The sequence below is a fragment of the Micromys minutus genome (genome assembly GCF_963924665.1).
Source record: "Micromys minutus genome assembly, chromosome: 25".
NCBI classification, from domain to species: domain Eukaryota; kingdom Metazoa; phylum Chordata; class Mammalia; order Rodentia; family Muridae; genus Micromys; species Micromys minutus.
Genome location: NC_137960.1, coordinates 28,941,323 through 28,962,915, shown reverse-complemented (window position 1 = coordinate 28,962,915; position 21,593 = coordinate 28,941,323). Strand labels below are relative to the sequence as shown.

Here is a 21,593-nt window from a genome sequence, read left to right as displayed (position 1 = left end):
TGCATGGGAGTATTTCAATCTTCTCGTATCTGCTGAGGCCTGTTTTGTGGCCGATTATATGGTCAGCTTTGGAGAAGGTACCATGAGATGCTAAGAAGAAGTTATATTCTTTTGTTTTAAGATTAAACATTTTATAGATACCCCTTAAATCCATTTTGTTCATAACTTAAATTATTTTCACTGTGTCTCTGTTTTGTATCTTTCCATAGTCTGTCCATTGATGAGAATGGGGTGTTGAAGTTTCCTACTATTACTGTGTGAAATGCAATGCGTGCTTTGAGATTTAGTAAAGTTTCTTTTATGAACATAGGTGCCCTTGCACTTGGAGCATAGATATTCAGAATTAAGAGTTCATTTCTGTGGATTTTTCGTTTGACGAGTATGAAGTGTCCTTATCTTTTTTGTTAACTTTTGGTTGAAAGTCGATTTTATTCGATATTAGAATGGCTACTCCAGCTTTTTGTTCTTCGAACCATTTGCTTGGAAAATTGTTTGCCAGCCTTTTACTTTGAGGTAGCATCTGTCTTTGTCACTGAAGTGTGCTTCCTGTATGCAGCAAAATGTTGGGTCCTCTTTATGTATTCAGTCTCTTAATCTATATCTTTTTATTGGGGAATTGAGTCCATTGATGATGAGAGATATTAAGAACCAATGATTGTTTCCTGTAATTTTTGTTGTTAAAGGTCGAATTATGTTTGTGTGGTTGTCTTCATTTGGTTTCATTGAAAGATTACTTTCTTGCCTTTTCTAGGGTGTGATTTTCCTCCATGCATTGAAGTTTTCTATCTATTTATCCTTTGTGGGGTTGGATTTGTGGAAAGATTGTGTAAATTTAGTTTTGTCATGGAATATCTTGGTTTTTCCATCTATGTTAATTGCAAAATTTGCTGGATATAGTAGCCTAGGCTGGCATTTGTGTTTTCTTGAGTCTAGATGACATCTGCCCAGGATCTTCTAGCTTTCATAGTCCCTGTTGAGAAGTCTGGTGTTGTTCTGATAGGTCTGCCTTTTTAGATTACTTGACCTTTATCTCTTACTGCTTTTTATACCCTTTCTTTGTTTTGTGTATTTAGTGTTTTGACTATTATGTGACAGGAGGAATTTCTTTTCTGGTCCAATCTATTCAAAGTTCCGTAGGCTTTCTGTATGTTTATGGGCATCTCTTTCTTTAGTTTTTTTTTTTTTTTTTTTTTTTTTTTTTTTTAATAATTTTGCTAAAGATATTTACTGGTCTTTAAGTTGGGAATTTTTGCTCTCTTCCATGCCTATTATTTTCAGATTTGATTTTCTCTTCGTGTCCTGGACTTCCTAAATGTTTTGGGTTAGGAACTTTTTGCATTTTCCATTTTCTTTGTCTGCTGTGTCTTTGAAACTAATGGTTTCTATGGTATCATCTGCCCCTGAAATTTTCTCTTCTATCTCTTGTTTTCTGTTGGTGATGTTTTTGTCTATGACTCCTGACCTCTTTCTTAGATCTTCTATCTCCAGGGTTGTCTCCCTTTGTGATTTCTTTATTGTTTCTATTTCCTGGATGGTTTTGTTCAATTCTTTCACCTGGTTTGGTGTGTGTGTGTGTGTGTGTGTGTGTGTGTGTGTGTGTGTGTGTGTGTGTGTGCATGTGTGTGTTCTTGTAATCCTTTAAGAGATTTTTGTGTTTCCTCCTTAAGGGCTTCTACCTATTTACCTGTGTTGTCCTATATTTCTTTAAGGGAGTTATTTATGACCTCCTTAAAGTCCTCTAACAGCATTATGGATTGTGAGTTTTCATAAGAATCTTTCATTTCTGGTGTGTATGAGTATCCAAAAATTGCTGTGGTGGGGGAAATGGGTTCTGATGATGCCAAATTGCATTGGTTTCTGTTGCTTAGGTTTTTAGACTTGCCTCTCACTCTCTGATTATTTCTGGTGTGAGCTGGTCTTGCTGATTCTGACAGTGGCTTGACCCTCCTTTAAGCCTGTGTGTCAGCACTACCGGGAGACCAGCTATCTTCCATCACAATCTGGGTAGAGAGAGATGTGGCATAGGGTCAGCACAGAACACAGACAGAAACTGGAAGGATCCTGTCCCAAACTGCTTCTCCATTCCTGTGCCCTCAGAGCAGAAGTGATGGTATGACTTGTGTCCTCAGGTGTTTTACCACTTCTGGGGGCCTAGTTCTCCCCCATCGAGGTCTAGGAATACAGAACTGTAGCACAGGGTCAGCTCCAGGCACAGGCAGAAAACAGAAGGATCCTGTCTCAGACTGCTACTCGGTTCCAGTGTCCTGAGTGCTCTGGGAAGGTTCCTTTTGGGCTAGGAATTTGAGCAGAGGTGGTGGTCTCACCTGTGCTCTCAGATGTGTCAGCACTCCTGTGAGACAGACTCTTTCCCAGTGGGGTCTCGGTACAGAGCGCTCTGGCACCAGGTCAGTTCCGGGCGCAAAAGCAAAATGTTTTAAAATAAGCAAATGAAGTACACAGTAAAAAATGGCTAATAATAATTATGAGCCTAATACAAATGGGTGATGTTTGAAAACAACTATTGTCTGCCACGGTCAAAATCTCTTTTGGGCACATAGGAGATCTACTCTCCTATCCCGCTGGTGTCTTGTGGCTCAGCAGGAATTCAGCCTAACTCCAGATAACAGTTTGGTCAGAGTATAACCCAATATAGCTGCCTCATTCTATAGCCAGTGGGACTGTTTCTAGAACAGTCACGGGGACACATGCATCATTCAGAGATCTTACATGTTTTGGAAGAAAGTGGGTCTCCTGGTGATGTTCTTTGTCAGCCATACCAGGGCCAAACGAATGAATGACTGAAGGATAAAGTCAACATAAGTAAGGAAAATCTGAGAGGACAAGGACACCCAATTCCAGTGTTACCAATTTCAGCTCTGAATCCAATATTTTTGAGGCTTACATAATGTAATGACATTTTAATCACATGGGTTGATATAAATCCTTTGTCCTACTGGTTTGCGTTCAAACGTCTGCTCTTTTCGACAGAGAACAACCTAGAGTCTTCTAGTTATTAGGACTCCTGAGAGCATACAGAAGATATACATGGCCTTCCCAGAGTCTCCATCTGTTCGTGCATTCTGTTCTTCAACCCCTTCTCTGTGCAAGCCCAGACACTAGTATGAACATGAGTGTGAACCTTGATCCTAAAGAAAGCATGTCACGTTTGTGCTCAGCATCAGCCTTATACTACACAATTATTCAGGATGCTTCGCAGGGCCTCTGTTATATAGGAGGTGCCTAAACTCTCTAACTCAGCAATCTCTCCTCATTGGTCTTTGTATTTGTTGCAAAGGGAAAATCCTGCGGTCACAATGATTCAACTGAGCCTGAAATGATGCCACTCGGACTGAAATTTTGATTCTTACCCACTTAGCATATAGCATGGACAAGCTCTCTGTTTCTAAAGTGACTTAGTGACTAGAATCTCCTACCCTGACTTGTTTTAAGGATAGAGGAGAGAATAATGCCAACCAGTACCTGGAAGACCAGAAGCACCAGAGATACTGTTCCTACAATTCCTGCTGCACCACATCTATACTGACACTGTCGTAGCATCCACAAAGGCACCATGCACTAGGACCCTTGTACAACATTTCCTGTTTATCGTCCTGCCCAGCCCCTGTCAATCACTTCCTTTTACAGAATGCAGCCAGCTGTACGTATAAATGCCTCATTTTGTGAAACTCCTCATCGTAGCGGGGACCATGCTTGCTGCCACTGCAATCACAGCACGCAGAGCTCTTTGTACCTAATCAACCAATCAGTGTTCAATGTTTACAATGTTTCTAAAGAACTGGGTAAGTCGATTACTAAAACACACCACGTATACTTACTATGTAAGGGATAAAATCTCTTTAACATCTCAGTATGTAAGCATTTAATCTGCAGAAGGAACCCCAGTCCCTCTGCTAGGTCCCTTGTCCTATGACCAGGCCTCTCTGCAGAAACAGGCCATGCCCACAGGTGTGCGAACAGCTTCAGAGCATGGAGAGACGCAGACGACAGAAGCTTCTACGTGAAGTAGAAAAAGACTTTCCCTTCCGTTGGCAAAGAAATGAGTTCTGTAGAGATTAATGCTACTTCTGAGTTTCTCCTATAAACAGTGCTGACATTTTCTCACTAATCCTTTATTATTTGCTTACAGGAATAAACATAAGACTGAAGCTACCCTCACTGGGCATGGCCGTCCTAGGCCCCCACGGAGCCTGCTAAGTCCCTTTCCAGGAAATTTGCATGGTTCCATTTTGCCCTTGGCTGCTTCTTCATGGTTATCTCTCCACACACCCAGCAGCACTGCACAGCCTCAATTTTAATCACAGAGAATTTCATGGTCCTGGAGGGCCATGTTGCTCATCCCTGCCTATTAAGTTTAGTGGAGTTAAAATTACTTTCCTTGTTTCTCTTTAGCTTATAAACACAAAACTGCGGTGCCTGCTCTCCTCACTGTTTTGTAAACACGCTCAAGGTAGTGAAGACAGGAATCTTAAAAATGTGCTCCTTATGATTTTAAACACTTGTTTATATCAGAACATTCACAGTATCCCCAGTGTTCCATCTTTTCAGATTACTATGGTTGCATGCATAATCATATAGGTATAATCTGTTTTCACTGGTGATTTGTGGATGGGTTTTATACACGCTTTAGTTAACTGGGAAATGTGGCTAGCCTTCATTTAAGTTCAGGAAGTAGAGTAGGAATCCTATCCCCGGAGATCTGAGTCAGTAGGCTCGGATCAGTCAGAGAGGCTGCCCAGTCTGAAGGGACAGAAGAAGCAAATGGAGCAATGAGCCAAGCAGATTCTTCGGGAGCCATAATAAGGTGGCATCAAAACATTGCCAGGACACCGAAACATAATTGAAAATGTAGCCAGGAGAGAAGAAAGTTACATAGTCACTGCATTTCTATTAACACGTTTCCGTAAGTAGGTTGGAAAAATAAATGGAGATAACCCGTTTAAAATTGAGATAGTAAACCCGAGGAGCCCGCATAAGGAGTGGACGGTCACTTTAGTGCCTTAGTGAGAGCAGGCCATGGCAACTTGTGCATTTGTGAGGTCAGCATGGATTAGCTAGGACAACGGAAGAGAGGCTGGCCTGCCAGCGGTGTCTGCCATTAGCCTCTATTGCTCTCTAAGGTAGGATTGTGTACTTTCTCTAGATAAACATTTAAAAACAACCTGAGAACACTGAGCGCAATCTACAACCCACTCAGGGGCACTTGTGCCCTTCACTGCGGTTTCTGAGGGCAGATTCAGAGTGAGGGCAAAGTGACAAGAGAGGGCTGTTGGGAGAGACACTGCCAGTGAAGGAGGAGAAGCGGACAAGAGGCAAGGGGTAGAGACAAGAACTCAGTGACAGAGGGAGCTCCCCCAAGAAGCCAGAGAGGGACAAACTGGAAAGAAGGAAGGTATATATTAGGGAAACATTTAGCAATTGCCACAACAGAGACAGAGGAGAAACTGTCATGCTTTATGAATGTCATAAATAAATTAATTAATTAACTTACTTTATTTATTTTTTTGCTTCTAGCATTTTTCTTATATTCTATCCTTAGCCTTTGCTTTCCTAGGCTAAATCATGTTTTCCTATCGACCCAGCAGTTTGTTTTAGAAGTCAGCACCCACACCCTACAAAGTTTCTCTCTCGAAAATGAGGCACAGTGGACTGAAGAACGAAGTGGCCCTTTTGCTGATCAGCTGCCCTGCTTCACCCGGTGAGGTGCAGCTCTCGCTTTGTCTTCCTCCACAAAAGGCATTGATGTTTTTGATACAGAGCGTTTACCTAATAGGATATAAACATGACGTTAGGAAAACCCAGTACTGAATCAAGGTCTCCGGCCAGCTGTGCTCACCTATGCACGGACACCCGATTAAGTTACTACAGAGTGTATGTGTAATGTAGGAGAAAGGCCTAAAGAGTTCTTGCCTCCTGGTTGGCTGAAGTCAGCTTGTCTCCCAGCGCTTGCTTTAGATTTTCCAGCTCTAGTTGGAGCTGATTTTTATCCTCTTCCAGACTCAGTTTCTCCTTTTTATATTGTTCCTCCAATTCCTTAGAAAGAGAAGAAAAATTTAAAAATTAGTTAAGACTGTATAGCACTATAGTCCTGAAGATTCCAATAAAGATAGACCTGTTAATATTTTACTTCTCATATCAGCTCTCCCTGTAAATAAGGTCACAGTTAACTGTGATGCCATTGCTCAGCGTGGCTGGCCAAACCATTCTGGTATACCATTAGGTAACACTTTTAGTCACAAGAGTGTCTGACTGGCTAAGCTACTATAGAAAACCAGGAAAGTCTAACAGAAACGACACTTTGGCCTGGAAAGCAAATGTTCTAGTTCTTTTGAATCCTTCATTCTTTTATATTTATGTACAAAAATCTCCTCTGTCACTTCTGGAATTCACTGCTTAAATGTGAAGGGTAGGCGAGAGCCAACAAGGACAAAATGAAGGAAATTAGATTGTAAAATCAGTTGAACCGATGCCTGCCAGAGAATTTGCCGATTTTCTGGGCATGCTATTTAATACCTGGGCCTTATGGGTAATAAGATGCAGTGTGGCACCTGCTTTAGTAACCCACAGGACTGAACAAGGAGTTACACACTCATCAGAATGAAACTAAATGTACAGAGAAGAGGGGATTATCTAGGTAGAGAACTGATAAGCTATAGAGAGGATGATATGGTTAATGGTAAGGATTTTATTTTCAATATGAGAGAGAGAGCAGCCAGAGGTATGTGGGCAAGGCCGGGGCAGACAAAGAAAGGAACAGGCTGGGGAGGACAGTTGACTGTACATGGCCAGGGCTTTCTGTGAGAGAGGGGAGATTAGCAGGAGATAGAGATAGAGAGTGAGAGAAAGCCAAACAGACCATAGAGGGTGGGTAAGCTAGCTGGTGTGGACTTGAATGTGCTACAGGTCCTGGTGACTGGGAGGGAGCCTGGAGGCCAGCAAGAGCTTTGACATGCTGATAGGTGCCACTGGGAGCCACACCCCCTGACTTCCCATGCCAGAGGTCGAGATGACTATAGCCACACCCCCTGCAGGAGGTCGGGATAATGACTCTTTTTGGTAGCCAATTGCAAGAGGTCCACCTTCAATCTAGGCTGAGCTCCCGGCTGGCTGTATGAACTGCCTGCCTTTTGGAGTTTGGAGACTTGCAGTTTCCTTTGGACCTGGCGCTGAGTATGGTTTGAAGAGCACGCCAGTTAAAGATAATGGCAAGAGTGGAGGGGCACTGAGCATCCCAGGCCTAGGAAAAGGGGGTGGGGTTTAAGCACAGTGGAAGTGCATATGCATGAACAGCTTGGTCCGAGTACGGCTTCTACCGTACAAGGTGAGGGAAACTGTGGGAAGGTTGTTAGGGACCCTCATGACAAACTGAGATGGTTGGTATTCGGGGAGCAGTCACGGGTTTTAATATATGACTGACACACGGCTATTATTCAGGATGGTAAGAATATCTAAATTACAATCTACAGAGGGAAAGGTGCAACGACAGAGCCTTCAGGGGAACAGGCGCTGGCTTCCACCGGCTCTGAGCACTGGACTTGCTAGCCAGATTTCTCTAGCAGGCTGTGTCGGCAGTATGAAGCAAACTCTGTAGGGATGCTCCCGAGCCCAGTGTTTCTCAGTAGGGCATCATGGCATGGGCATCCTCTTCCAAAGTTCTAGCAGGAAGGCAGCTGGCCTGCGTTATGACACTATCGGGACACACAGTTTAAGCGGGTGAGCTTTTCCTACTGGCGGAAGATGCCACCCTCCTGAAACTCCAGGTCCTAGGGCCCAAAGGCTAATCTATCCGAGAGCCATCTTGAGCGCTACGTGGTCCTTTCTGCCCAGGATGTCCCCGTACATTTGTTCAGATGGCGAATTCCCTACAGTTACAGAAAGAACTACAATCCCTTTGTAATAACTAAGGAGAAGAGAGGTCATATTAGCTAAACTTTTTTTCCACTTTCATAAACATATTTATTAGTCACTAAGTTCATTAGGATAATTCTTATCTTTTTTCTTTTACTGAGAATAGATTTTTTTTCTTTCTGGTTATGATTTCCTCTTCCTCTCCTCCTCCCATTTCTTCCTCACAGCCCCTCCCATTCAGACTCACTCCTTTTCTGTCTCTCACTGGAAGGAAAACAGACTCCTAAGAAGGGGTAATATACACACACTAACTGATAGACAGAAACTAACAGGTTAGAACAGGACCAAGCAAACAGTACTGAAGGAGCCCAAGAGAAGGCACTTGAAGCAGAGACTCACTACTGCTACACTCAGAACACTAAACTGGAGGCCACACTATGTGCATTATGTCCTCCTCCCCCTCTGGCTCTCATCCTCTTTCTGCCTACTCCTCTGGGGGGGGATTCCCTAAGCCCTGAGGGGAGAGATTTGATGGAGACACCCCGTTATGGCTCAGGGTTCCAAGGTCTCTCACTCGGCACAGTGTCCAGCTGTTTTGTGATCCTGTCTGCTGCAGGGAGAAGCATCTGTACAGGGCACTCATATGTTTCCCTGAAATCTTTAATAAAAATACTTTGACACTAGAGAAAGACGGTTCTGCAAGAACACCAGCTTCAGCTTACATACTTAGCATATTCACTGGGCAGCGGCAGGTAAGAAGCGAACTGTTGTGGCAAGTGGTACTCAGAAGGCAGCTGTTTCTCAGACCTGTGCAGCTAGCTGCCTGTACCCATGGGCAACACCCGTGAGCTGTCACCAGAGTTAGGATGGGCTTTTTGCAGATGCAGCTGCTCCTTGTAAGTAACCCCTCATCCGGGCTCCCAATAAACACTCACCACCTCCCCACCTTACACATTGGTGTAATTATTACTTTGGTCTGCATGGCCTTGTTCTGCGGTGAGTAGGTATGCATATTTCTTCCCCACGGGAACCTCCAACACAACATAGAGCTTTTGAATGTGTTCACATACGGAGAGGCCAAGTCATCTTTTTTTTTTTAAATTTTTTATTGGATATTCTCTGCCTTTACGTTTCAGATGTTTTCCCCTTCCCCTAATCCCATCCCCGACTCCCTCTCATTGCCTCCATGAAGGTGCTCCCTCTTCCAACCACCCTCTCCCACCTTGGCGGTCCCTACACTGGGAAAATGAGCCTTCGCTGAATTAAAGGCCTCTCCTCCCATTGATGCCAGAAAATGCCATCCTCTGCTTCTGATGGCAAACATGTTTGCCAGAAGTGGAGGACAGCTCAGGAATTAAGAGCACTACCTGCTCTCCAGAGGGACCCAGATTGGATTCCCAGCACCTACACAACCTTCTGTACCTCCAGTTCCAGGGGATCCAATGTCCTCCTTTGGCTTCTGTGCCACTGGCACTACTCATGTAGTGCAAAAACACACGTACAAAAAAAAAATCTAAATTTTAAAAGGGCTGTAAGTGGGCTAAGGCAGATTTAAGGGTTGCTCAAAAATCAGAATTGACTGGGTAAGAGACGACTAGGAGTAATGAAGTGAAGACTCTTGTTTAAGGAACATCTAAAATCAAGACACCCTCCATTAAAGTAATAAACAACAGCCAGGGAAGCAGCAGTGTGCGGTGTGTGCACTAGTGTGTGCATTAGTGTGCAACCCCGAGCAGAGCACAGCCGCCTCATTAAGCAGGCACAGGTCGCCACTAGGATGGGACACGTGAGCTGGCATGGAGAAAATGACGAACAGTTTCTTGAGAGTGAGTCACTAATCTTTGTCTCTGCCTAGAATAACACATGCTAGTTGAAATTCAAATAACATTCTAAGAAAAAATTAATTTTTATATCTTAAAGTTTGCCGGTACGTATGCCACAGAACGAAGAAGCATTATGGCAGAGAATCTAAATTCACACTCTATCTACTCCACCTACTAAGGTCTGTGACAATAATCTCGAGTCACGAGTATCAAGGGACAGATATATCACAGAAAAATCACTTGTAAACTGTAAAGTGCAACTATATGAAACACTTGGAGCCCTTATTAGCAAATGTCTGCAGGAGGCTAATTAAATGCCTTATGGTTTTACAGACCTGACTCTTACAGATTCCAGGGGACTGAGCACATCCCCTTATCAGTAAAGGTGCAACTAAAGATACAGAGAAAAAAAAAAAACCATGTGTCAAATGTAACCCCAGTATGTGACACATGACAACAACCATTGGCAACATTATTGATCACCACAGCTAGGATATGTCTGAGCACTCAGCACTTGCTGTGTACAGGAACACTGTAGGACATGTTCCATCATCTTCTGCAGAGAGGGTACCAGAGGCGCAGCTCAGGGTCCCACCCACCATAGCCAACAAGCAAAGAGCTAAGTGGAAAGGTGACCGGGAATAATGGGGTAAAGACTCTTGCTTAAATAACATCTAAAAGCAAGACACCATCAATTGTCAGGTGTGCCAGGCCATTTGCACTTTCTGCTATCTTATAGTACCATTAATAAGGTGAGTATTTAAGGAAGGGAAAAATTAGAAACACATATGAATGAATAATATGCCCAGGGAAGGAAGCCATCTACTAGAAATATGTGAGTCTGTGAACTAAGGCTTCCTGAGATGGACAATTATCTCACGATGAGGAAGCCCCAGAGGAGAAGTGTATATAAAGTAGTCTGCCTTAATAAAGCAGGCTTCCATCAGGACCTCATGTCCTTACTACTGGCATCATGACTTAAAGCATGGTGACAAGACAGGAGCCATGCAACTCCAGCTTCTGTTCTTCCACAATACACTCGTGATGAACCAGTGCCAGACTCTTGCCAGTTTAAGCTACAGTGGCGAAGCAACTGCACCCACCGTCTGTAGCTTCTTCTTATCCCTGCTTGCATTGCTGTGGACAGCCTCAATCGCCATGTGGTGCTTCCAAGCTAGTTCTTCCAAAGTCTTCCCATGGGTCTCGTTTAACTGGGCCACCTCTCCTTCCAGCCGAGTTTGCAGGTTCTTGAGCTCCATTTCATAATACTCTTGCTGAGTTCTCTTTGCTTCGTTTACTTTCTGGAATGAAAACCAAGATGAACAACCGGCACCTGTGTTTCCATCAATGTTGTCGGTGTCTGAACACCTTAGATGTACATAAACTGGAAGAAACTCACTGCTTTGGCACCTAGGCTTTGGAACCTTACGGCTGGTGTTCTTGGAGAGTAACAAGGTACGTGAGGCAAAAACAAAATAGTTTAAATCAAGAAATAAAGTGAAATGTTGCTGTGCTAGAAGCGAATGTGGATTGGTACAATAGCAACCTTAAAGGATAAAGGTTTGTGTGCAGTTCACGGTACGGCTTACCCATTAACTACCCATACAATATATCAGTAGTACACCTGGGGCGTCAGTTACATGCCTTTTCACCAATCACGAGCCAGCGATGAGAGGAGGTAAAAAGACAGTGGCAATGCAGTGTTATGACTTGTATGAGTGTGTCTAGTGCATGTTGCTAAAGTATACAGAAAAGGGGTGTAACCTCAGTGGGTGGAGTCTCTCTCTCTCTCTCTCTCTCTCTCTCTCTCTCACACACACACACACACACACACACACCACACACACACACACACACACACACACACACACACACACACACAGAGAGAGAGAGAGAGAGAGAGAGAGAGAGAGAGAGAGAGAGAGAGAGAGAGAGAGACGGACAGACAATAAAGTAATTCAATTAGGGAAGAGAAAACACAGAACCGGCAATGACATGCTGTCACACTTAACTTTCACAAGCCCAGAAGGCATCCAAGGATGTCTCATGTAAAAAGCATGGATTCATAACCATTTATATTACCTTTCAGCATTTTGAATGTTGAAAAAGTAGCTAACCAGGGGATAAAGATGCAGGAAGGTGGAGGGCCTAATGTGGTCTAATGCACACAATATACCACAGGCCATATAATCCTAGGAATACTGAATGAACAGTGATGGCCTTCAGAAACAGGCACAAGTCGAATAATGAAATGGGCTCCTTCATACTAAAAATTTGGATTTTTATTCGGGAGGAAATGAGAAATCATACATACACACTTGAGAAAAAAATTATATACATATATATACACTATATAATACTATAATATAGTATATAATATAAAATATCATATTATTAAAATTAATATGATTATTTATAATTATATGATATATAATATATTTGTAACATATATAAATATATAATCTTTGTAATAGGCTAAGGAGAACAGCTATAAGCTTGTCACTACCACTGAGGACAGCAATGACACCTACTTCAACTCACTATCTGTAGGTGGATATGAATGGAATAGAAGCCTCTGAGGGGAGTGGAGCCAACAGGACTTAGAGACAGATACGGAGACTGAAGAAAAGACATCAGGGATACCTCTCCTGATGAGGTCAAGAAAGGAACAGAATAAATAGAGTTCTAAGGAGAGGGAATTTCTGTGCATACTGCAACATCATGTTTATCAAGACCATAAATAGCAACATTGAGTGGAAAGTTAAATATATGAGGCTCAAGGGAAAGACGTTGCAACCATCAGTGAACAAAGAGCACCTGTTATTACTGGAACGATGAGTGTGTGGAATAAGAGGGGGGGGGGGTCATTACTGTAGCTTGCAGGCTTCACAGCTGGGTACCGTGTGGTATTGGTTACTTTACTCCCCTGGTAGCAAACACAGCACTATGAAAGCTGGGATGAAACTTCCAGGCGAGGACCAGCTTGATTTCTCATTGCCCTGTGACTCAAGCTTGTGATGTCTTGAACAGCAGGGTCCTACTGGAACACAACTAAGACCAATAGTGATGACGGCAGGGATGTGACAATAGCGATGACGGCAGGGATGTTTTGGGAATAACTCTGCTAGTTTGAATAGGTTTGGCTCCCACAGACTCCTGTGTTTGAATGCTTGGCCCGTAGGAAGTGGCACATTAGGAGGTGTAGCCTCATCAGAGTAGAAGTGGCTTTGTTGCTGAAAAGGTGTCACTGTTGAGGTGGGGGTGGGAGGTTTTGAGGTCTCCTGTACTCAATCAATCTACCCGGTGTAGCACAGCCTTTCCCCCACTGCCTGCAGAACTCTCAGCTCCATTTCTAGCACCGTGCTCCCTACCATGTGGAAAATGGACTAAATCTCTGAAACATAAGCCAACCCCAATTAAATGTTATCCATTAAAAGAGTCTCTGTGGTCATGGCGTCTCGTCGCAGCCATGAAACGTTAACTAAGACAGCAACTAATTGACCTGTTTCACAAGACAGAACTGTTGGTGTTCTGGCAGAATGCTTAACAGTGTCATCTATCTTAGAAACCCGTGGATGGGTGAGTAACAGGATCTAGGGGAAAAGCTACTATCATCCTGTTCAATTAATAATATATTAAACTGTCACCCATGTATTTATACATGTTAAGTTTCTGTAGTTTTCAATTCTCAGCAGTGAAGCCTCTTTTTTTGCAATAGATGGGATTACTACATAGACTCACATCGGGTCAGCATGCAGAGAATAAGAGGTTATGGAGTGAGTGCTCAACTTAAACGGGACATCTGTCCCACATTCCCTATCCACAAGGCACAGGAATCAACTCAGAAGAAGAGTCAGAAAGATGGCAACAGCCAAGGGTGGAAGACTGTGTTTGAAACAAGTGTTTTGTGGCCAAACTAGGACCATCGCGAACATGAACTTACAGTGGGCCATGGCAGATACATAAGACCTGCACAAGACAAAGCCAGCCAAAGTCCCAGGGGAGGAGCTCACAGAAATCCCACTTCTGGATGAGGAGCTACTGGCAACTAATGGCTGCTAAGGGAGAAAGAGGTGGTTTTCTTTGGATTTAGTTCTTACTAGGCTCCCCAAGTTCCAGTGAACGACCAAACAGCCGTACACTCAAAGGAAGCATCTGTTCTTACTGGGTTTAAATAGAGCTCATGACTTTGGGAGGAAAAGGATGTAGACATATAGGAGTGGATGAGAGGGGAAAGATTTGATCAAAGCATGTTATAACACATTCATGTGTGAGATTCTCAAACAACAATCATTTGAATTGCTAGGAAAATCTCTACTGCTGGGGGCTTGGGGGTATGAACAGTATGATGTTCGATGCACCAAGTCTCCTGACAGCTATAGACTGGGGAACCGGAGCAAACCCAGCTTCGATGGCACAGTGGTAAGAGAAGGTAGCATCAGGTAGAGGAATGAGTGCAAGTGAGCCCAAAGAAGCAGATGGTAATTCTAAATATATTTAAACATTGATAGAAAAGCAGAGAGGATCACCCAGACTCATGCTTGTTTTGTGGGAGAAACAATGCCTCGCTTTCTATGAAACTGCCCCTAAACTAGCTGCAGCTGCCGCCATCCCAAAGCTGCTGTAAGAATTTTCACAATTTGATTGTTTGTCATCTTCTTTTTACTTTTGTGAAAATTCCCTAGGATGCAGACATCATGCGATAGTGCTGTGGCCTTAGCTACTGCGGAGGCTGACATAGAGGATTTGAAGTTCAGGGACAGCCTTAGTAGAGACTTAAAGAGACCCTATCTCACAATACAAACTGAGAAGAGCCTGGAGATAAAGTCCAGAGGCAGGGCATTCCCCCAGCACAGGTAAGGCCATGTGCTGCCCTCCCAATAACCCAAACCAGAAAGATAGGAAGGAAATAGGGGAGAGGAAGGAAATAGAGGAGGGGAAGGGAGAGAAAGAAAAGAAAAAAGTCCCTAGGAGTACATGCAATAACATATTTCATTTATTTAAAATGTGTGTTCCATATGGTCTATAATACAAATCCCACTCAATTTCTGGCTTGAAATAAATAGAAATTTTAAAATATTTTATAATGTAAATTATTACCCCCAAATTTGGAGTGCATACACAGAATTGCATAGTCTACCACTAAATTTCATTTCCTCAAAAAGAAAAGGAGACTAAAAAAAAAAAAGTATGTCCCCCAAGCAGCAGACTTGGGCTCTGAACGGCCTTCCTCCCCTTCCCGCGCCCACCTCAGTACCTTCTCCAGCTCCAGCACCTGCTGCTTCTGTTCTTCATCCAGGCTCTGCGTTCTGTTCTGCAGAAAAGCTCTTTCCTCTTCCAGCTGACACAGTCTCTCGTTGGCTCTGGATTTCTCCGATTCTAAATCTTTAATGGTAACTTCCTGGGTCATCTGAGTTGCCTGAAGCATTCCAATATGACCTAGAGACCGCCCCCCACAAAGAAAGTCTCCTTAGCTTACAAGTCTGTCGCTATGGAAGTCGTGCCTCTAATGACACAGCTGCACTTGATGCCCGAGTGGTCCCCAGGTGTCCCTTTGGCTTCCTCGCTGTACAAAGGGAAATAATCACCATGGGAATGTCTCACCCAGTTACACTCCTTCAGAAGACAAAGTCCACTTTTACACCAAGGATGGTCCCTGGTACCATCTTGAATTTTTTAAAAAGCAGAAGCTGTGAGGTAAACAGGTTAACATAGGAACAAAGTCCCCTGGGAGCAACTTTGGAAAGAGGGCTCACTGACTGACTCTGAAATGAATGGTCCTTTCTTCTCTTCTTTTTTTTCCCTCCCCAGCCCCTCTGTTTGTCTCTCTCTGTCTCTGTCTGTCTGTCTCTGTCTGTCTGTCTGTCTGTCTCTCTGAAGAATGTGTGTGCAGGCAACAAGGTAGCGGCTGAGTTTCACCTGAACTTGTTTTAGATAAAGAAGAGCAGAGGAGAGTAAGATTATGAAAACAACTGAAGGGCAGTGAAGCTGGGTGAGCGGTGCGGGCAGCGTCGTTGGGCTGGATATGCTCACAACACACTGTGCCCATGGCTGAGACTGAGAAAGGATAAACAGAAGACTTATTTAAGATGGATAAGGGGAAGGCGCAGGTGAAGGGGTAGAGCTGAAGGTGGAGCAGGTTTGCATAGAAAGCATCACTTGAGGCAGAGGTTTTTGAAGAACCCTGGACAAACCAAACGAGCCTCCCCGGGAACTCTCGTCAGCACAGCCCAGTGACGGAGAAAGACTGAGGGTAGGCCGGGCATCTCCAGGCTCCCAAACTGCCTGAGTGATTCTGATCCAAGCCTGACATCATTTTAAATGACTGGTTTATGGGCAAGAAAATTCACCAGTGAACCAATCAAAATGGAAGGTGTTCCTAAAACAGTTTCACTGGATAGGATAGTCCATCCTCTTAGACAGAAAAGCAGGTTCGGACTTGACCTGAATCAGCATCTGTCTCCTAAGGGCTGTGAGTTGTAGGGCACTGCCGCAGCACATGGGTGGCTCAGCTGCTCTGGACGAACTCACCTTTTCGGACTACGTACAAGTTTTTTCACAGCCAGTCAGATAGACAGGCGGACGGAGGGAGGGTAGAGAAGAATAAATGACTCATTTTCATTCATCGGGAGTGTGTTCTATGAGGCATGCTGAGGCAGGATAGAAAGACGGGACAAGAGGAAGACTTGGGACACAGAGGAGCCACCTGGTCCCACGCCTAGGTGAGCTCTCTCACCAACTAAAAGCCAAGCATCCCACTTCAATCAGCATGTGCTGTGGAAGCTGGATACATAGGGACAAATCCCCCTTTTACAGAAGGATAGTCATGAATGAAAATGTGCGACACACTGTGTGCTTAAGGCTTGAGCATACTTAACTTTGAATCTCAAAATAGGCTATTAACTTCGGTTGACAGTAAATGCTTCCTGTGATTTGGGGATATTACCCTGGATAAAATCCTGGCTTGGAATACCCCAGGAACTCCCTTTCAAGATCAAATTCCATGACAGCTGTAAAGATGACAATGGTACCCACCAACACTGTAAGCCTGGCTACTGTAAAGACAGGAAAATGCAGGTCTCCTTTGAGAGGCCTGGGGCCATGTGTTTGTCTTAATCAGTGATCACCCCTTTTTTGTTGAGTTTGAATCTATATTACAAAAATCGCTTCACGCAGACAATCCTGCTTTCAACTGGCTCATCCTGAGAATCCTGTCTGCCTTGAGGTCATAGACCTAGTTTAACCTTGGGGGTTCCTTAGGAACCCCACAGACTGCTAGTGGGAAGGGACCTGTGCACCACAACTGTGACAATCCCCTCACTTCAATGTTGTAATCACTCAGGAACATACCAGAGACTTCTAAAATTAAAAAAGCACAGTCTAGATTATGTCAGAATATCAGGAGTGGTGAATATTCAATTAGAAGAACTGTCAACATATTCAGGTATTGTTTTGAATGGAAGAGCGAAGCCTCTGATTGAAGCCAAGCACAGCGTCAAGCCTATGGGTAGACATACTAGCTTTGAGGATGAGGTCTGAAGCTTGCTCTTGCAATCGCTCCCGGGCAGCTGCTAGCTGGCTCTCCACTTCCTTGTGCTTGCTTAGCAAGGCCATTTCGCCCTCCTTGGCATCGTCAAGCTGTTTCTGAAGAACCTAAGGGAGACCAGATAGCCATCATCAAAACACAAGCATGGTGTCAAGCTGAAAAAAAAAAAAAACTATTTAAATTATGACCTTTCTCTTACCAGGAAGTTCTCTGTAACCAGGACTCCTTAGTTTGAAGTCTGAACGATGAGATAACACAACCTGACATTTTAGGTCACATGACCCAACGAAGAAAGCCTACTTCCACCCTGCCTACTGCATTCTAATGCTCCGCAGACTAACACGGCCAGGAAGCCTTTCGTAGTACAGTGACTCTTGTGGAGGCTTTCAACATCCTTCCTGCACGTGGGCTAGCTCTTGTAAATTTCACTTTTAAAAGCAAAGTTTCTTTGTTCAATGTATAAATATCAAGTAATGAGGCAGACCGTCCTTATTAATGAGAGAAAGAAAGGCACAAGTAACCCCTAAGCTCAGTATTTCCACCCTTCCGGGTCGCTGTGGAAATACTAGTAAGTTCAAATGAAGTCCATTAATAAGGATTAACAAGTATTAACTTATCTGTCTGGGTGCTTGATATCTGAACTTCTAACTGAATAGGTAAAGGTAATAAAAATTACCCTTCCACTTCTTTCCTCGTGAAGGTGAGAAAGAAAACAAAACAAAACAAAACAAATTGGGCAAGGGCCTTAAAGTAGTATGAACATAGACAGCCAACGCTAAAGCTAGCGGGCTGCCCTTCAAATCAACAAATTAACACACAAAAGTTAACACATGAAAGAAAAGTAGATAAGGCTAAGCAATGGCATTTGTGCTTGCTGCTTCTGCACAGAACTCAGGTTTAGCTCCCAAGTACCCACACAGTAGCTTACAACCATCCTTAATAGATACATGTAGTTTTGTAAAATGCCCATACACATAAAATAAAATAAATCCAAAGTAAACTTCTTCAAGTCATTAAGTGTCTATCATCTGAGAAAAATCTCCTGAACTCAGGGGAACAAGGCAGCTGCCCACGAAGCCAGAGCTCGGCAGACAGAAGTTGGGAACCTCTGGGTCACACTGGCTAGCCTGAACAGCTGATGTGACAAATGAAGTCCTCTGGTTTCAGCCAAAGACCCTGCCTCAACACAGAAGATGGAGAACTATCCTAGAAGAAACCCAAATGTCAGCCTCAGCTTCCACATACATAGTTTGGCCCACGCCACATTAACACAGAAACGCGCATGCTCACACACCAGGCACGCGTAAAGAAAGAACAAACCGTACGATGGCCACGCCCACTCACCTGGTACGGGCCACGCCCACTCACCTGCACATTGTTCTCTGCTGTGGCCAGAGCCATCTGCAGCTTTTGGCATTTGTCGAGAAGGCTGCCGGCTTCATCCTGCACCATCTGCAGCTCCGTCTTCAATTTTCCTATGGTTTTACGCAAAATGGCTTCTTGCCCCTGGAACTCTTTGCGAAGATCGGCCTCCTTGTCCCTGCTGGCCTGCAGGCTTTCGGCTGTGAAGAGCTGTGACCTTTTCAAATTATCAAACTCACGCTCATAGAATAATTGGGCTTTGCTCAGCTTGCCCTCGTACTCCTCAATGAGCTCTTTCTTTTCGAGTCTCAGCTCTTCCAGGGTGTTGTTCAAGGCCTCCACCTCCATCCTGTGCCGCTCCTCGGCTTTCTCCTGCCCCAGGCTCACCGAGGCACTGTGGTCCTGCTGGGACTTCAGCAGCTCTTGGACTTCGAGCCTGTGAGTGGTTCTCAAATCTTCCAGGGCAGACTGTTTGTCGTTTTCAAACTGAGCCTGGAGCTGCCCAAAGCTCTGCAACCTTTCTTCGAATTTCTTCCTAATCTCTTCCACCTCCCGGGACATGGTTACTATGCGCTGAACGTGCTGAGCCTCTGCACAAAGCCGCATGTCCTCAACTCTGCGCTTATAGGCTTCAAACTCTGTCAAAGCCTCCTGCTTCATCTTCACGTGATCTTCTAGAGATGCTTCCAAAACCTGAATCTTTCTCTTAAGGTCTAACTCTTCGGTCACCTTGCTTTTGTATAGCAGTATTTTCTCTCTTGTTTCTGCAAGGATTTGTTGGATTTCTTCTTCATGGGCATCTTTGAGGGCCTGGATCACAGAATTGTGCTCGTCATTTTTAGTATTCAAGGCATATATTACCTACATGGTTTGGAAGGAAGGAGAAGGATTCAGCACATATCCTTTCACATCCTGAAGCTGACACTTTCATTTGGATTTTTTTTTTCTACACACATATTGTTTCTGGTAACTATTTACTACTGACACATCAGACAATTGTTTTTGTGCCCATAGATTGACTCTCCTTGAAGACTATCCTGGCATAGACTTAAGTGGGTTTTTGAAAACATTCAAGATGACTCATTTGCGAAAACGTGTGTACAATCCCAGCACTTCAGGAGGTTAAGGCAGAAGGACAAAAGTCACTACACACACAGTGAGTTCCGGGCCACTTTGGGGCTACATGGAAAGCCGTCAGTCTGTCTCTGTCTCTGTGTGTATCTGTCTGCCTCCCTCTCTCTCTCTCTCTCTCTCTCTCTCTCTCTCTCTCTCTCTCTCTCTCGCTCTTTCTCCCTCTCTCTTTCTTAGGAAAAAAAAACATTTAAAATTAAGATTAATATACTATAAAGGAAAGGAAGAAAGGGACAGCAGAAGTCTTCTGGCCAGAGAGGAGAGTTCTCTGCACAACCCAGGCCAGCATAGTGTGGCTACAGAAGAAGCCACTTTGCACCCCCTCCTTATCTCACATTTGCATGCATGGAGCTCCAGATACTCGGGTTCTCCAGAGCCCTCTTTATATCTTAAAGGACCTACTTAAATATACAAATGTTAGAGACTCTCTTCTACAACCCTTATAGTTTGCTTTTGTTAAGAGATCAGAACTATTTCATTGAAGATGAACAAAATCTGCTGTGTTCTAAACTAGCAAATTTCTAAGTTTCTCTTGTACTTTGAGAACTCACTTAAGCAACTTAAACCTGACTGGGGCTGTGCCTCTGTATTTCCACTGGGTACTGGGGAGCAGTAGCTCTCTAGTCTGAGGGAGCTCAGAAGCACAGGGTTCAAGGGATACAGCGTCAGTCCTTTTTCCCCAGATCACCCCATGCTTTGGAGTTCCCAGGGGCAACTGAAGTGGACGTGATCAAGTGGCACTGGGCTCTTCTCAGTCTTTGACATCTAATGTCCCCTTCAATTGGACAGTGTTAGAACTGAGCTGAATTACAGACACTGAAGAAATCCACATACACTGTAATGAACGGAGATGACCATCGCCAACAACACTGAGTGTGAGAGGAAGAACATTGCAGCCATTAGGATGAATGACCACAGTCATTTGTCTTTACTCGTGTAGGAGCATCTGCACACATGGGTGCACACATCTACATTAATAAGTACGCATGTGCGCACACATGCGCACCTACACACACATTATAAATCTAAGTAAAAAGAAGACACACTTTGCTCCATCACAGGAATACATACATATATATATATATATATATATATATATATATATATATATATATATGTACATGTGTGTGTGTGTGTGTGTTGTATCTCCCCAAGAAAGGCCTGTCACACACAGAAAATTCTTGATGTTTGAGATGCAGGTTTATGGTATTTTATTTTAACAGTCTAATCCTACTAATACACTGGTAGTTTATTCATTGTCAAAAAAGTACATTTATAATAAAAGCCATCCACCAAAACAAAATGTATTACATTAGCTTATTAACTAAACCCAGCTTCCATTCCAGGGGTGCAAGAACACACAAATTAAAGCATTTTTAAAATAGATCTCCAACAACTCAAGAAATAATAACAAGCATCAACAAGCAGGACTGTATTAAATTAAAAAGCTTTGAACAGCTAAAGAAATGACTGAGTTAAACATACATGAGAGAGAGTATTTGCCAACTATACTTCCAGGAGGGATTAATATTCAGAATATATAAAGAACTCAAATTATTCAATAGCAAAAAGCTGAGTAGTCCATTAAATTAATGGTCAATGGATCTGATTAGATACTTCTCAAGGTTCAAATGGCCAATCAGTATAGTATATGAGAAAAGTGTTGGTGGTTGGCTACTCTAACATCTGCACCATACTGCACCAGCCTATCAAGTAAGCATGTCACCATTGTAAATTGGTTTGTAGCTGGGTTGAAAGTTTACATTTTACCTCTGGTAGCATACAGAGCACCTTCCAGTATCATGAACTCTAGTCACACTACTCATTTGAGGCAAAGGCTCTAGTAAGGTGCCAGCTTGACTCTT

At 43.6% G+C, this 21,593-nt stretch overlaps 1 protein-coding gene across 1 annotated transcript in view; it reads right to left on the bottom strand.

The window, feature by feature from the left end:
• The window catches only part of FAM184A (family with sequence similarity 184 member A), a gene marked incomplete at both ends in the record, with an annotated part of 111,216 nt that overhangs the window by 43,584 nt on the left and 46,039 nt on the right, over positions 1-21,593 (bottom strand). The window contains 5 exons of the mRNA XM_080938449.1: positions 5,929-6,051; positions 10,793-10,990; positions 14,947-15,128; positions 17,207-17,342; positions 18,604-19,458. Of these exons, the coding sequence (XP_080794575.1) occupies positions 5,929-6,051; positions 10,793-10,990; positions 14,947-15,128; positions 17,207-17,342; positions 18,604-19,458 (1,494 nt within the window). The remainder of the gene's footprint in view (positions 1-5,928; positions 6,052-10,792; positions 10,991-14,946; positions 15,129-17,206; positions 17,343-18,603; positions 19,459-21,593) is intronic.